General features: G+C 43.6%; 1 protein-coding gene across 1 annotated transcript; it reads left to right on the plus strand.

Annotated features, from left to right (window-relative positions):
- Positions 1-1,338: 1,338 nt before the first annotated feature.
- On the plus strand, positions 1,339-17,433 carry sall3a (spalt-like transcription factor 3a). Its single transcript, XM_053433223.1, is given in 7 exon segments — positions 1,339-1,343; positions 3,200-3,366; positions 6,192-6,232; positions 11,240-11,362; positions 11,365-14,581; positions 14,862-15,181; positions 15,643-17,433. Coding segments are annotated over 7 exon segments (4,305 nt in total). The 3' UTR covers positions 16,075-17,433.
- The last annotated feature ends 445 nt before the right edge of the window (positions 17,434-17,878 follow it).

Raw genomic sequence — 17,878 nt, forward strand, 5'->3', positions numbered from 1 at the left:
AAAGCTCCCTGACAACCCTGATCTCACTGAGTCTTCCTCTCTCTTGTCTCCCACCCCCTGTGTGTGTGTGTTTGTGTGTGTGTGTGTGTGTGTGTGTGTGTGTGTGTGTGTGTGTGTGTGTGTGTGTGTGTGTGTGTGTGTGTGTGTGTGTGTGTGTGTGTGTGTGTGTGTGTCTGTGTGTCTGTGTGTGTGTGTCTGTGGTGTATACCGGATTAAATGGCACACCTCGTCTTAAATGGCACCTTGCCTCGTTTCCTCTCTCCTTTCATCATCAGCAAAATAAAGATTAGGCCTACAGAGAAGATTGTAAAGGCTCGACGCCTTTGGAGGCGCACGGATCTTCATTCCTGCGCCTTTGTGATGATATTGATGATGATGATGGCCAAGTGGACAGTTTGATTTTTGTGTGGCGAGCTAGTTATAAAGAATCAATATTATATCAAGGGGGTAACTTTGGTGATAAAGGACTCCGGCCACTCCGGCTATTCATCATAAGTCTGTAGCAAGCAGATAGGTCAAAAGAAATTATATTGCTCTAAAGAGTGTGTCTCCTTATCTCCCAGTACCAGGGGAGTGGAGGACACGCCGATCGATACAGTAGCTGCCGTATACTCCTTGCAATTATCAATAGCTGATTTTGTCTTCCTGGGGCTGCATCTATTAATACCAGATAATAACAGCCTTTTGGACATAACTTCTAAGGGGATGATAGAGGGAGAGGGAGAGGGAGAAGAAGAGGAAGAGAGAGGGAAAGTTTGCGCACAGGACGACCTTGATGTCAACAGATTTGTCTCTCATATGAGGTGGACACTGGGGAATAGACAAGTCAAACAGACAAGAGGGAGAGGGAGGGGGAGGGAGGGAGGAAGGGAGAGGAGAGAGCTTCCTCCCCCAGTTGGAAAAAAAGGCTAGGATCCATCAGTAAAAAATGCGATGTAGAAATAAATTAATCAGTTCCATGCGTTTGGCACAAGCATAATACGACATAATTTTTCAGCTTTATTTTTTTTTCTCACATAGAGGTATAATATTACAACCAATATGAAAATATATATTTTACGATCACTCCTGATATTCGTAATAAAAGCAAAGAGTTATCTTTACGTTGTCCCATAAATCATTTTTATCACTAAAAACAAATATTATATTATTATAATATACGCACGTTCTCCCCTCGTATTATTTACATGCCTCTTGGCCTCGCACAACTTAATCCTCTCAGAACCCCCCCCCCCCCCTTTCCTCCAACCCCCGCCATTGTGACCCCATGCATCTACACATTTTAATGCAAACAACAATGTCGTAAGTAAAGGGTTAATGTGTTCATTCAGCGCGACAATGAGGTGCCAGCAGTGCGCAACGTCGTTTTCTCCTCTCGCCTCTCTGCGTCTACTAATAAAACAGTTTGAAGTATAAAAATGGCTTTTTGTAAAATGCTTTTGTATCGTCTTAAATAGACCACACTATCTTACCTATCTGTTTCATAATTTATTATTCACAGTAAATCATCGGAATGTGAATATTAAATACATTTGTGGATGGCACCGTGCGTAAAATGTCCACACATTAGAAATAAAGTTAATGAAAAATGGGAGGGTTGTGGTGCAAAGTCTCCTGTGTAACCACATTAGGTCCACTCTCTTAACAAAAATATCAAATATCAAACCTCTGACATTGATATGACAGTGTGTCACTAACAGGCGGTGACTGCGCGGTGAGAGCCGTGAGATATTATATGATGGGAGGTCAAATGTGGGTGCTCGCTGTGGGGTCTGAGGACGAGCCATTGAACAATAACGTAGTGGTACATCCTAGCGGTGGCTGAAAGCAATGGGCTGAACCTCTGCTTGCGGGTTAAGTCACACACACACACATACACACAGACGGCAGCTCAGTCCCTCTCTCACACACACTCACACACACACACGCGGAGCGCCGAGAGACCGACACTACGGTAGCAGCCTGTCAGAAGATAATTCCAAAACTTATTGGTCTCGCAAGTCGAGCAAAAGCAGGACACCGAGTGAAGCCTCGCGTTGGGGGGGAAAAACCCAGCGGCGTCCGCTTGTTCGGTCACCGAGTATCCAGAGAAGAAAAGCCACTTTTTTGGAGCGAGCGCACCGAGGCGACGGCGCACAACCGGGAGCTATAACCTGCACGGCGGAGGAGGAGGAGAGGGAGGAGGAGGAGGAGAACTTCATCGTGACAACGAGGCGCTTTTTCTCTTCTACGGGACAGATGAGTGTCTGATCACATTGACAGTCGTGTGGTCGCTGAGAGGAGGACTCTTTGCCAAACGTGGCACCGCTTTCTCGGAAGACGCGCGTCAAAGTTTGGAGAGCGGAGCTGCGCCATTAGAGAAGAAAAAACCCGCCTGGTAACGCTTTATTGTTACTGTCAAGAACTTTTCTCTTCGCACACTTTCTGTTTGCGTGTGTGTCCACACACCGAGTGAAGCTGCGGCTATTTCCACGAAGAGGAAACTTGGAAAGCCAGAAACATCCCAGAGACCGTAAACACCGCTTCTTATCGAGAAGGAGGTGCACACGACAAGAAGAAAAAAAAAGTTACCAAGAGAGAGCGTGCGCTGGAGAAGTGAGCCTGGATCTCGAGATAACGCCAGAAGACGCTTTCTGAACTCATAGAAGTTGGATGATAAAGGCCAAAGTGATGAAGACTATAGAGACACTCGGTGAAGAAATCCTCCGGGCCTGAGAGTCGGTGCGCTCCGTGACAGGAGAGGGGGGTAACGTTCCCTGTTGGAGACCCCCCCTGTGCGCTGGCCATAACAAGCGATTTGGGTTGTCTTGTTGGGGGGAGGCTGATAGTAAAGAGACGGATAAAGTCTGAGAGAGAAGCGGCTAATTGCTTAGTCCGTCCCTCATTACCATATCCAATGCGCGTCCGCTGGACTCCAGCCAATCCTCCCCACCTTCACACGGTGCCATTAATCGCGAGGCATTATTCACTATCATAATTATTATACCGACATGCGCAATCCCACGCACACTAGCGGCACCAGCAGCAGCAGCGCAACCACCACCGGCTAATTCCACTTTTCCCCCTCGTCCACTTCTTCTCGCTCTCAATCTCTCTCTCCCTCTCTCTCTCTCTGCTGTACTAGACTGTTTGCGAACTTTTTTTTTTTTTTATGAGTGTTGATTCATTCGCTCTTCGCTGATGTATCTGCAAAACGCAGAGACATCCGGGAGCGCAAACGCAGCAGCATCAGGAGCATCGCCAGCACCGACGCCAGCAGCAGCAGCAGCAGCAGCAGCAGCAGCATGTCCCGACGCAAGCAAGCCAAGCCGCAGCACCTCAAGTCGGAAGAGGAGCCCGCGCTAGCAGGGGTGATCTCCGAGCACGGTGAGTGGATGCGGGTGTTCTGATCCAGGACAGCTCCCAGCTCTCCAACACACAACTTCTCATTCCTCTCGCACTGCTGCCGCCTCTTCTCCACTTTGATTTTAAACTCACCTCTTTGAGTTAAGGGCTTTGGAATTCATCGGGACTGCTGCTCCCATGAATACATAGATGCGATAATTTGCAATGCATCTATTCTGATGCGATTTATAAGTTAAAAGTCTCAAGTGGACAAGGCAGTCCTCTGTGGAGAAGTGGGGCTTTTTATTCCCAGAAATGTGTGAGCCCAGGATATAACCTGGCGTGTCACACACACTGCCTGCACCACATCACCGTCTACTACCTGACAGATGACTTAAAAGATTAAAGAAACGAATGCCCATAATAATTTAACACGGATTACACTATTTCCTCGATGTGCTGGAGGCCTTTTTTCTAAGAGGCCTGTTTTCAAATAGAATTGATTTAATACTTTAATATGATATTTAAAATATCGGAGCTGTGTTCTTTTTAAAATCTTGACTTTGTGTGTTCGTGCGCGCGAGATAATTCACGCAGGCACACGTGCACACCCTCACACACAAAATCCGATAAATAAGAAAATATTTGACTTTCTCTCTGTATTTAAAAAATTATTATTTTTCAAATAACTATAGTAGCTGATGTATAATTTTTTTTAAATTATAGAAATAATTTCAATCAATTTTAATTTCTTGTTATTTTTTTTCATTATCATGTTTTTTATTAGGGGCTTTTTGTCACTCAGCGCCTGTCTGGGAGCAAAAATGCGAATTTCTGTTGCAGTTCGGAGCCTTGTTTTGTTATGGAAATAGTTTCTTTTTCTCGTAGCCCCCCCTCACATAAATTTAGCACACTTGATTTGTTCCCTTTTGCTCACAATGTTGACACGATCGCTTGACAGAGCTCGTCCTCGCCATGTGGAGAAATAAAGGGGCTCATTCATCTTTTATCCTCCACTCTGTTTTTTGGTCCGCGATTAAACGATCATCACAGAGCTGAAGTCAAACCTGAAGCAAGAAGCTGAAATTCTGCACAAATTACAGAACTAACTGGCAAACTGTGTTCCATACGTTTTAGTGCTGAAATCACATTGCATGTTGAATTCATTAATTGAACAGTTTTGCTTTGATTTTATAAAATGTGAGAAAATCTTGTTTGACAAGTATAGCTATACAAATTTTGTTTAATTGAAATAGACAATAATTTACATTACAAATCAGATTTTTTTTGTTTTTTTCAATTTCCCTCTTTAAATCAGTGTTTCCAACAAACCACTGCCATTGTTTATACCTTCCTTGCCCATGTTGACCAACACACACACTCAGTCTCACACACACCCACACACACTCACACACACACACACACACACACACACACACACACACACACACACACACACACACACACACACACACACACACACTCACACACATTGCAGAGCTTCTTTAGAATAGAAATGCCTGATGTAATCTCCTGGGAGCAGTTCTCTTTGCATGGGGAAAATGTTTGGTGTGAGGTTGGAATCACACGTTTGCAGCACCGTGGATTTTCTGTCATTTGTGGGCAGTTCACTGTGGAACACAAACATCGTCTGTGCAGCTCCTCCGTTGAGATAACCGCTCTCAGATTTTGGTTGGAGATACCGAGCATCCATCAGGCTGCTCTCCTGTAGGATCGTGGAATGAAATGTTAACTTTCCTCTCCCCCTGTGAAATCTGAGAACGTGGATGATTTAAGTAGAATTTAATTTAAAAATCACAATTACATTTTTTAAGAGAGAAAGTGCATTGAAGGCTGGCCTCACATTAAGTGAAATTAGTCTTGATTTGAAGCAAATATATCCTGGATTGGTCTATAGATACAAGAAGGTGCATCTTTAGTTTTAGAGTAAAATCAAGCCCACACTGACTTCTTGGTGACCTATTGTATCCATGTCATTGTGTGTAAGACTGGAAGTGGCCGTGGAATGTTTTTGCCAACCCTCGCTGGAGCACTATACTGGCTTGCTTGTTTTCAGGACAGACATCGCAGTGAAACAATCCCAAGTCTTTGGCCGTGCACACTGAGACCATACACACTAAAACAAACCTAATAATAGCATGTCTCATCCAAAGCAACCTGGCACGGTGAACGACAGATGTCACACTGCCAGTGTATCATCGCAGCATGATCAGATTCTTCGCTGCCCATGTCGCCGTGGTGCGGCTCGTGGCGACACTATCGATCGTTGGCCTTGACGTATCGTTGCATATAATGTCAAAGGAATTCAGAAGTTCCAGGCGTCAGTCGCTGCTTGATTTAGACTTAAAATCTATCGGCTGTGTGCTGGGCAAGAGGTGAGGAGAAAGTCAAGCGTTCGAGTGACGTTCAAATTCGGCTCAAGGACACACAATCTGTCTGTAGCGTATTACACCAGCATAGCCACCAACTAGGAAAATATCCACAAGGTGTAGTCTATCAGGAAGTTTGATATAAACGTCTTCTTGTGTGTTCAGGTTTTTTATTTCACAGTTTTTCAATGTGATCTGACCTCTTTTATCTGTGACTTTATCCTCGGATGTCCACTCCAGCTTTAATGTGCTGCATCCAGGAAAACATGAAAAACTAAAATCAAGTGCCAACAAGCCCTTGTCTGACATACCATCTCCCCCCCAGGGCTTCCGGACACTTGCCCCCCTGGGGGCAGGGGGGGTTGTGTGCGTGTGTGTCTGTGTGTGTGTTAGGATGAGGAAAGCAGGGGGAGGGTGGGAAGGGGGTGTCTGCTTAGGAGTGCTTTTATAAAGCTTGTTGACTTAACCTTTGTCTAGGCCCGGCCAGCCAGGTCCTGCCGCTTGGTGTCAACCACCTTGTACAGTTGGAACATGTGTGTGCCGGTGACCTTGGTAGCACAGCTTACTCGTGTCCTAGAAAGAGTGAACAACGACGGGCTTTTTAATCTCACCACCGCTTCCTCTGCATCCAGTGTCTTTGACTGTGTGCATGGAGAATGTATAGAGGGGGCGGTGGCGTGCATATTACATAAAACACTCCTGTGCTTGTCCCTACTTGGGGGAATTTACCAAAGGCAAATCCTCCCAGCTAAGGGCCAAGATGTACGCGATCATATCCTTCGGATAAAAGTAGCCTACATTTTCTAGATATTACTGAATTGCTAAAATTTTATTAAACGCCTCAAGAAAGACACGTAGGTCATGCTTTCACTGAACGATTAGAAATGTATTTACAGTTTTTATTTATCAGGGTTTCATTCACAGATACGGCAGAATCTTTATTGAATTTTCCAACTTTCCACTTACTCCACCAGATGTTCCGGCAGGAATAAGGACTGAATGATCATATATTTAAAAAATCCTCACTGATAGTGACAACATGGTTTGTTGCCTACTTCCCCTGCAGTGGGGCTTTGTTTGGCTTTTGTCTTAATCCCCTCTCACCAATGGGTGCAGGCCTGTGGACCACCCACACAGTTGTGCCAGAGAAGACACTCAAATATGACTGAGTCTTAATTACTACTCAGCCCAGAAAACACACATGAACAAGCAAGGTCCTGATAGAGTGGAAGGCCTAGACGGGAGACTTATTTAATTTTAGTCCAAACAGCAGACTGTGGGGGATTTAAGAGGAAGCTAAAAAGCCATTAAGTGAAGTGGTACGTTTGGTTCTTGTTGGGTTTTCCTATACGATGGTTTTGTCTTCGCTTGTTTTCACGACTGTAGCGACGACTTGTTCAGGAAGCAGGGCTGAGGACAAACAGCTGAGATCTGTCCATCTCTGTAGAAATTGCAGGTGTAAAAAACGGAGATACATTTTTTTCAATTTAAAAATGTTAATCTAACCACGATCATTTTATTTACAGTGAAAGATCGCCATGTTAAAAAAAACAACAGAAACTATTAATTATCTCTTACGGCCTGCTGAAGAGGAGTGTCCACTAAAGCCTAGCGTCTCCTCCTCTTCCCGAGCCCTCCTGTAAATCCGTAGCGAGAGAGCCATCTTGACGAGTGACACAGTTATCTGGACAGCGTGCCGTCACTGAATACTGTATCGCAAATGCTTACACAAACAAATCGTTAATGTTTTGGCCGCTCCACATCTGCAGGCAATGACAAAGGCCTCTCTGTTGGTGCAGATATGACAGTACCATTCTGCAATGGAGCTGACCAGGCCGATGACACACACACACACACACACACACACACACACACGCTTGCACACACAGAGCGGGTCTGAGGATACATTGGATCATTCGAGGGGATACTTTATGTGTCGACGGCCACAGAGGCGACAGTCCAGGGAGCGTGGAACAGCAGAAACAAGGGATGTACATGTAAATAATGAAAGTGGCATGAATATAATGTTTTAACTATGTCACATAGTTATAGATTTATTCATTTTAAAAAGGGGAATATGACTCAAGGTTCATCTTCTCTGTTCTTGCTGAACCTTTGCTGACGAAAAAAAATACAAAATGAAAATACAGCAAAGGCGACATAATATATGATTAAAACATTTTCATTATTTAACTTTGGCCGTTGAATCACTTGAATAGAGATCAGTTTAGTGGAGGCACTATAAAAAAAAAAAAAACATGGAAAAAATAACTAATTGGGCCAAGAATTCCAGCATTGCTGAACTCAGCAGGCCTCCTTTTATTGCCCCCCCCCCCCCCCCCCCTCCCAACCTGGGCTGGACCTACAGTGATGCATCGCTCTGTGAGGGTCCCAAGCCATCCTCACATGCTTGAGAAGAATGCATGTTAAAGGAGCAGAAGGGGGGGGGGGGGGGGGGTCCAGGAGGGCTGTGTGAAGGCTCTTGTAGCACCTTGCTTTATGTGACTGACATTTGAAACATCATATATTGACTAAGACGTTTTAAGCCGCAACATGTTAAAATGGGGGGATATAATACACTTGAAATGGCCATTTTCTAAAATGAGGTAGCAATGACTTGACCTTAACGTATAGTAAATGTTACCAGTGTCATTGTCTGCGTGTGTGTTCATTAAGTGAATCTGGAAATTGTTAAGAATGGGAGAATCACTAATTGCCTAATGCTCCGCTCAATGCCCGCCTCTGTGGCTTTCACAGAATCGGTGGAAAGCATGAATACCTCATCTGATATAATATGTCAGATTAGCGGTTTCAGTTAGCATGCCAGAGATTGCTGAGCGAGATAGCGGACACACAGATGCAACGTCTACAATCCCCCTATTGAGTGCGTGCAGCTTAATATTTGCATCTGAGTAAATTAAGACTCTTAAAAGAATGAAACACGGATGGGATGGTTTTTTTCTCCTTCTCTTATGCTATAGGAAAATCAATACAACCCACACGCACACACACAAACAGCTTTAGCACACACTTACAGTCTTACAATTGTAATAAAATAACCATACCGTTGAGGAATTGTAACCATATTCACACTGACAGAAACCGAAGCAATTCCCAGGTCTTATTAATTATGTTAAATCTTTTTGAAAGTGTATAGTTTAAAATAAGCCTCTATTATATATCTATTAAACTAAATGTTCTCTCTACAATTTTTTATTTTTTTAACTTTCAAAAGGTAATTTAAAAACAAAGAGGTTGGAGTGTGCAATTACGATTTTTTGTCTGGAAAATATAGATCTTCACATGGATAATTAACAAAGATGTTGGCTTCTGATAACATACACACACACACACACACACGTACACGTACACACTCTGTAAGTATTATCCATTGTGTATGTATGTTGGACATTTTTTATGTGCTAATCTCTTTAGAAAGGCCCATAAAGTGTGTATGTTCTTTGTCTGTCTACAAATGTGTGAGAAAACGTGTTGATGTGTGCCCGTTGGTGTGTGTGTGTCTGTGTGCATGTGAGTGCAGGTCAGTGGCATACAAAGGACCCCACTTGTAATTGTATGAATGAATAAAAGAGATTGACAGTAATACCATTCTAATAACTAATCAGCTCAACACAATGCCTACTCATTTGTGTTGACCTTTCAACCCTCAATTATGGAAATGAGTCCTGCTGTCCGCTGCCGGGCTAAGGAGATTTCCAGCCTGCTGTCACATGTCACTGATGTTTTCACTCACTCTCTCCTTCTTACTTGTCGATTTTTTTTTTTTGTGACCGTTTATTATAGAAACTTTGAAAATGTGGTGGTGGGAAATGTGGTGGTGGGAAAGTAAAGGCAGTGGCTTTATTAATATTGCAAAAAATAAATGTGCACATCACAAATTGAAATTGTGCAGGATTTTTAAATTTTATTTTAATTTAATTGCTTAACCTATGTTCTCAATTTATCTTGGCAAAACATGATTAAGTAAAAAAATATCTTGTTCTGTCAGCCCTGCCCCCAGAGAGGATGAGAACACGGAGCCTGTCCAGAGCCTCTCTGTTGATAATTAATGAATTTACAGACACCAGACCCTGATAGCTCATGCCCCCTTCGGAGGAGTGATGAATTTCTTTACTAATGAGTCACGGTAATTGCCGCAAATGCTTCATGTCTGCTTCACCATGGCTCGCTCCTTTTTAACCTTTGAAAGGAGCGCAGGCACTGTATGAATCTCATGGTTACTCACTCACACAGCACAGTAAGGCCTTTAACGTGAGGTAAACCTGAAGTGTTTCAAGTAAAGCCTGCACGCCTGCCTGTAGTTAAATTTGCATTCAAGTAAATCTCCTCTCAACTTTATTTAGGAATTGTATGTGTGTGTTTGTGCTTTTGGCCATGGAATCACATCCATGCTGTACAAATGAATTTAATATTTTCATATCTTTTAGTAGCTCTTATTTAACAGTTACACACTCAGAATTATAAACTCAACCTTGTTTAATGGCAGCTTTATTTTAGTGACAATCATTACATGGAATAAATCACTTTTATTTGCAGTAAATCCCCATGAAAAGGTGTGAAGATTTGTTTTGTAGTGTAAAGTGTATATAAAATAGTTTGATTTGTGGTTGTACATTCTGTCTTTGAGTGTAAACTGAACAGGAGACTGTAATACAGTCCATCCAGGATGCTGTGGCGGTGATTGAGCACACTTCCTACTCGTAATGAACGACACACACACCTACACAGGGCTCGGACACAAAAAATAAACACACCAGGGAGGCCATTTTTACATGGTTTGGATCAGGTGTGAATTACGTCCCGATCGGCGCTTGCGTCTGCTTGTTTGACTCTTGATGGTTGCATGAGGAAAAGGAAGTGGCTTCTTACGACTGTGATTAAACATGTGTAACTAATCAGAGACTCTGCTGCCATGGCACTAGCATGTAATTTGGGAGAGGGGGAGAGAGAGAGAGAGAGCAAGGGTAGAGAGAGATGGAGAATAACCCTGAACATCTTTACTGAACATGAATATATTTAATTTTAAAACATTTCAAAAACATTTAAAAGTGGTCCAAACTTTAAATCATTGTTATTAGTTGCACAAAATTGCAATGGTTCAATTGAACTATTCACTTATTCACTCTTTTTCACCGTGCAGGCCGCTTGCTTAGAGTCAGGGCTAAAGCATTACCTTTGCAATGCTAAATGAAAAGGCTGAGGCGTTTGAAATTCAGGGGGAAATGACTGGTCTTGATAGCAGAGGGGAATCCTAATGGGGCCATCAAAGCCCTGATTTGTACGCAACAGATGAGGCAGCCGTGAATTGTATGAAATATTGGAAATCAATAGGTTCTATGGAATTTCATTAAGCGGCAGTATCCACAATTGATAGGCCCTCATAATTTGATGGATTGCACAAAGAATATTATTAGCTGGCTCTATGGAGAGGGTGCAAATTCACAAAACTGGGTCTGGAGGATTGGTGAACTAGGGCAATTTGTTCAGAGTAAAAAAATAAAAAGATTATTGATTGTGGTTATGTTAAAAGAGCGAGGAAAAAAAATCAAAGGTTAAATCTGTGCAGCAGTGCAGTGCAAAATATGTGTGGATTCCTTATTGATTATTTATTCATTAATTTTCCTTTTTTTGCTTCCCTCTCCCTCTTTTCCTATCCACTCTCTTCAACCCCTCCCCTCCTGTAGCCCGAGGCGATGTGCTGGAGGATGCCGACAGCGGGAATGAGAGCCGCAGCGGCAGTGAGGAGACCCATGTGTGTGAGAAGTGTTGCGCTGAGTTCTTCAAGTGGTCAGACTTCTGTGAACATTTAAAGAGCTGCACCAAGAACCCCCTGGTGCTCATAGTGAATGACAATGAGGACACACCAATCCTCTCCCAGGAGTACCCTACAGAGCCCTCCCCTGTACCCAGCTGCCCTAGTGAGCAGGCTGACAGCGAGGACCCCAGGGAGGGCAACCACAGTTCTGCTGGTGAGGGGGATGATGTCCCAGAGACAGCAACCTTAAATGGGGTTAATGTCCTAGAAAAGGAGGATGAGCAGATGGAGCTGGAGCTGGAGCTTTCTCCTGAAAAAATGATGGATACTGAAGAGAGAGATTTGACATCCCCTGAGCCAGATGCCACCCTACCTCAGCTCAACGATGTCGTCCCCTCCACTGTTACAAACTATGCCATGCCAAGCACCAATGTTACCTTGGAGACTCTTCATGGCACCCGGGTCGCAGTGGCCCAATTTTCACAGAGTGTAAGGGCAGCAGCAGGCAGTGGGGTCTCCACCATGGCTATCCCCATGATCCTGGACCAGCTGATGGCCCTCCAACAGCAGCAGATACACCAGCTGCAGCTGATAGAGCAAATACGGAGTCAGGTGGCTCTGATGAACAGACAGTCTGCCTCACAGCCCGCTCTCAATCACCATCACAGCAATGCTGCTGGAAACCAGGGGCCTTTGTCCTCCTGTGTCCCCCCTGTCGCCAGTCAACTTCAACTACACAACTTCATCACCCCTCCTGTCCATCAGATGCCTGTTAGGTTGCCAGCCACTCTCAATGGCCAAGGGTCTTCCCCCTTGACCTCAGCAATAGATGGGCCTCTCTCTCAGACACCACATAGTGGCAGTCAGCAGTCTAACTCTTCAATCCCTAACACATCCTCAAATAATTCAGCATATCCCCAGCCCAGTGGCACTGGTTTGTCATCTCTAATTTCCTCCTGCTCATCCTCCATCGCAAGCAACATTATTAGCACTAGCAGTAGTCTAACAGGAGGTGGTGGCATTAGCAGCAGCTCAGCTCTTTCCAGGAACTCCACCAGCCCTCTCTCACTCAGCCACAGTAGCCTCATGAGCTCGGCCTCCAATCTACCACTGATGCCTCACAGCTCATCCAGCAGTGTTATCTTCCCCAACCCCCTGGCCAGCATAGCAGCCACAGCCAATGCGCTTGACCCCCTCTCTGCTCTGATGAAGCACCGCAAGGGGAAGCCTCCAAATGTGTCTGTGTTTGACACTAAGCCCAGCTCCGAGGACCCCTTCTTCAAGCATAAGTGTCGGTTCTGCGCCAAGGTGTTTGGCAGTGACAGCGCCCTACAGATCCACCTGCGTTCCCACACTGGAGAGAGGCCCTTCAAGTGCAACATATGTGGCAACCGTTTCTCCACCAAGGGGAATCTGAAAGTCCACTTCCAGAGGCACAAAGAGAAATACCCACATATTCAGATGAACCCCTACCCTGTGCCAGAGTATCTGGACAATGTACCCACAAGCTCAGGCATCCCGTATGGCATGTCTTTGCCCCCAGAAAAACCTGTAACCACATGGCTAGACAGCAAACCTGTCCTCTCTACTTGTCCCACCTCAGTCGGACTCCAGTTGCCTCCCACACTGCCGAGTATGATGGGAGGTTTTAGTGAATCCCTGAGCCTCACTCCACTCAACAGGTCTCCTCAGAGGCCGTCTCCACCCTCAAGCGAGTGTGCATCTTTGTCCCCTAATATCATCACTGACTCTGGCATGATCACTACTTCACCCTCCCCAAAACCCAGCATAGGGAGTGATGCACCCCTTCTCTTGAAACCTGAAGGTGTTCTCTTGCCCCCAAGCTGCTCCTCTTGGCCAGGAGAGAACACCACCACCACGACTTCAGTAACTCAAGTGGTTCTTTCTGCTACTGTCACTTCCACAACTTCATCCAACAGTGGCCAGATCACTGAACCAATCAATAGCCTAAACTCAGTCTCAAACTCTGTCTGCCACCCTGTCCTTCCCATGCTTTCAGACCAATTTAAGGCCAAGTTTCCTTTTGGCGGACTCCTAGACTCTATGCAAACCTCCGAGACATCGAAGTTACAGCAGCTTGTTGAAAATATTGACAAGAAGATGACTGACCCAAATCAGTGTGTCATCTGTCATCGTGTTTTGAGTTGCCAGAGTGCACTCAAGATGCACTACCGTATCCACACTGGTGAGAGGCCTTTCAAATGCAAGATTTGTGGGCGTGCATTCACGACCAAAGGAAATCTCAAAACACACTTTGGTGTCCATAGGTCCAAACCCCCACTTCGGGTTCAGCACTCCTGCCCAATATGTCAGAAAAAGTTCACCAATGCTGTCGTGCTGCAGCAGCACATCCGTATGCACATGGGAGGACAAATCTCCAACACCCCGCTTCCTGAAAGCCTCCAGGATATGGAGACAGACCTCTCCTTTGACGAGAAGAGCTTAGATGCGATGAGTAGTTATGACGATGATCTTCTGGATGAAATGGAGCAGGCCATGGAGGACGAAGTTGACTTGAGAGAGGGAGAAATGGACCCATCAAAACCGTATTCACCTGGGATTTCCCCACCACCTTCCATCATCTCCAGCATTGCTGCAATGGAGAACCAGATGAAGATGATCGACTCCACTGCCAATATGAGCCGTTCGTTCGGTCTAAGGCCTACGCAGAATGGCAGCAGCTTTGGAGGAGAGACTGATTGTTTTACTACTGATTCCCTGTCTGCATTGGGAGATGCTGAAGGTCAAAGCTTGGGGAGCCCTGCTTTGTCAGAGTCCTCTGGCTCAATGCAGCATTTGTCCCCAGCTCACAGCCACTTTGAGAGCCAGCGATCCAAGTCCCCAACTACACTCAACAATAATAACAACAGCAGTGCCATGACAGCAGAGGGGGGCCAGGAGAACAATACAGCAGGCTTGGCAAAAGTGAAGTCAGAAAAACCAGAGACCCCCTCTCCTCTTTCTGCTACTGAAGGCACCGGGGCCCTTGACCTGACTGCCACTCAACATGGCAGGCACTTTATCAAGGAGGAGAGCCACTTCAACATGCTGTTTCTAAATAGGGATCGAGGTATGTGTGTTCACAATCTACTAAACTTAATGCATTATATGGAATTAAATTTCTTCACCGATTTAATGTGGTTGCTGCAATTGCAATATCTATTCTATTAAATCTTACACATAGATATACATGAGTGGAAAATGTGATTAGATAAGATAACATATTCATAGGAGAGAGAGCAAATATTGCTGAAAATAGTCCTAAACTAAAAACACTTTCCTCAGTCTAATTAATGCAATAGGAGTTTACTGTGCGTATTATAATATTTATTTCATTTCTCAATTTCTAGGCCTGAGCACTGCATCAAACATGGTCAAAATGGAAATGAACGGACACGGGAAGTCAGTGTCACTGAGTGACAACTCTCACCTACCCATGAGCATCCAGGTTCCAGCTGCAGCACCACAGACCACCATGAGCCCCAGCATCAACCCCATGTTGGCTCCGCCGCCTCCACGACGCACTCCTAAGCAGCACAACTGTCACTCGTGTGGGAAGAATTTTTCTTCGGCCAGTGCTCTGCAGATCCATGAGCGCACACACACAGGGGAGAAACCTTTCGCCTGCTCCATTTGTGGAAGGGCATTCACCACAAAGGGCAACCTGAAGGTATGAGACAGTTCAATATAACATCTACACAAATTTTATATGAATGGGGTCATTGTGGCTAAAGACCTCTGGTTATCTGTGTGTCCCCCTGGCCCCTCGCCTCCACTTGTTATCTCTCCTCACTGTTTACTCCACAAAACCTAATTTTATTCAACATTAAAGTCAGTAAAGCACACTTATGGTCACCTTACATGAGCTAAATGTATCATGAAATTACAGTCACAAAACGTAATGGTTTTGATATTCTGCACATTTTCTGCTGATTTCCAACCATTTCTAAAGGTGTTCTAAGATATGTATGAATGTATGCCTGTTTGCTTTTACATGACATTTTTGGATTTTTCCCATCTATTCCCATCCATAAAAATTTTGTTTGGACGTTGTATTTTCCTTGGATGTGGTATTTCTGACTTGCGATGACACTTTCTTGATGTTTCTTTTTATTTTCTTGCTAATTTTAGGTTCACATGGGAACACACATGTGGAACAACGCTCCGGCTCGAAGGGGTCGGCGGCTGTCTGTAGAGAATCCCATGGCCCTGCTGGGCGGGGATGCCATGAAGTTCAGCGAGATGTTCCAGAAGGATCTGGCGGCCCGGGCCATGAATGTCGACCCGGGTTTTTGGAACCAGTACGCAGCCGCCATCACCAATGGGCTGGCCATGAAAAACAATGAGATCTCTGTGATCCAAAATGGGAGCATCAACCAGCTGCCCGTGAGCCTCGGTGGTACGGGCATCACCTCCTTGGGAGCCATGCCTGGAGGAATGGACCGTGTTCACACGGGGGGCAGCCCTTCAATGATAGGAATGGAGAAGGCTGGTCTGGAAGTTGGGGCTAGCCGCCCCTTTTCAAGATTTATGGAGGAGAACAAAGAAATCGGGATCAATTAAAAACCTGTATTATTCCCAGGTAGGCCTTTGGCAAAGACGAAGAGTCTGACGGCAAGGAAAGAAACTGCTGATCCAGTCTTAACTCGTGTGTTATATTGTGTACAGATTAAATATTTTTTGTTTGGTTTTGGAAATACAGTATTTAGTATTGATTAGAGGTCTTTGCCTTTCACTCATTGCGTCCTCACTTGATATTTCGCCTATACGAAGAATACTTTGTTTCTCGTTTGAGAATATGTCGTCTTGCAAGATTTGCATGGTACTTATTGGTTTTTATTAGTATGTTTGACTGCTTTTATGAATTTCTTTGAAAACCAGGATCCTGCCTCATTAACAATGAGCAAGCATCTGATATGGACAGGACTAAAAGTGAAAAGAACATGGGTTTGTTTAAAGACAGTCTTGCCTTTGCCTGGGACCCTTGTCATGGATAGACTGAAGAAAAGACTCAAGTATAGTGTTTCTGTGCTCGCCTGATGTTTTTTTTCTCATGAACTAGAAAACTTGAAAAAAATAATGTTTGAACTATTTCAATCTTTACATTTAGTCCCCCAGCATTGTCTTATAATATTGTCCTGTGTCTTTAGTATTTATGATATCGACAAAAAAGCGGGTATACAAAAATATATTTAATGGCCCAAGCATTTTATTGATCCATTTCTTTTCTAAACTGCAGGCTTCACTGGTGAATATCTCTTTCAATAAAGACAATATGTCGTCTTGAGTTGATCAACAGAGAAACATAGTAGGTTTTATTTGGATATCAGTTGAGACTATCTGTATCTGGTTACATGGTAAAGAGGCTAGAGATATCCGAAGCTGCTATGAACACAACCCTGCTTTTAACCTTTGTAAAAAGAAAAAATAAGTGATCCTTTTGAAGAAATATCTATGTATAGAAATACAGACAAATCTAAAACAGGTATGCATATTTTGTATCACATAAAAATAGACATCATGAGTTGAGAATATTTGTCATGTTTGTGAATGCACTTTTTAAAAACAAGACGTTTTGTCTGTGATTTACCGTTAACCTTTTGACTGAGCTATCTATCACGTGCTGTTTTCATTGTTTTCAGCGTACCACTCCTACAATTTGCAGAGTCGTTTCTCTGTTATTGCATTTGTGCGACTCGTCAGAGTGCAGAGTCATCACTCAATCAAAACCTTCTTAAATAAAAAAAGAGAACAGGTGTGTGTTTGAATTGCTTCCTTATCAGCACCATGTTAGTCTTTCTTTGTCACCCTTTTATTTCCATAAATCAAAATTGAAATACCAGATTAATACGTGATAATTTTCTTAATTACCATTCATATTTTATTTAAACCTCTTCTAATCTCCTTTTCTAATGTATTTATTGTATTGTTATTTTGAAGCTGAAAAGATAAAAGCATGAGAGGAGATTCAGCACCTTGCTTCAAATTGTCACATTGACTTTAGAAAAATCTAAAGTGAAATCAAGTAGCATTTTTATGTGAAGTATTTAAAAATCCTAATGCATTGAAAAACTTTTGTAGATATACATATATATATATATATGACTATCAATACATAGGAATAATTTTCAAAAATAATTGAAAAATTATGTCTATAAAAATGAATTGATATGTGACCAGGAAATGTGCCTTCTCTTTTGGGACACATTGGTATTTTACAGTAAACACAGTTTACACATATTTTACAGTGGCTTGGGTAAATAAAAGAAAATTAAAAGATGTGGATTTTTTTTTCTTCAAATGTTGTTGCTTTGCATTGGCTTCTTTTAATTGTATGTATTTACTTTGAATTCTGCATGAGTGTGTT

Source organism: Pleuronectes platessa, chromosome 10, assembly GCF_947347685.1.
Source record: "Pleuronectes platessa chromosome 10, fPlePla1.1, whole genome shotgun sequence".
In the NCBI taxonomy this organism is placed as follows: Eukaryota; Metazoa; Chordata; class Actinopteri; order Pleuronectiformes; family Pleuronectidae; genus Pleuronectes; species Pleuronectes platessa.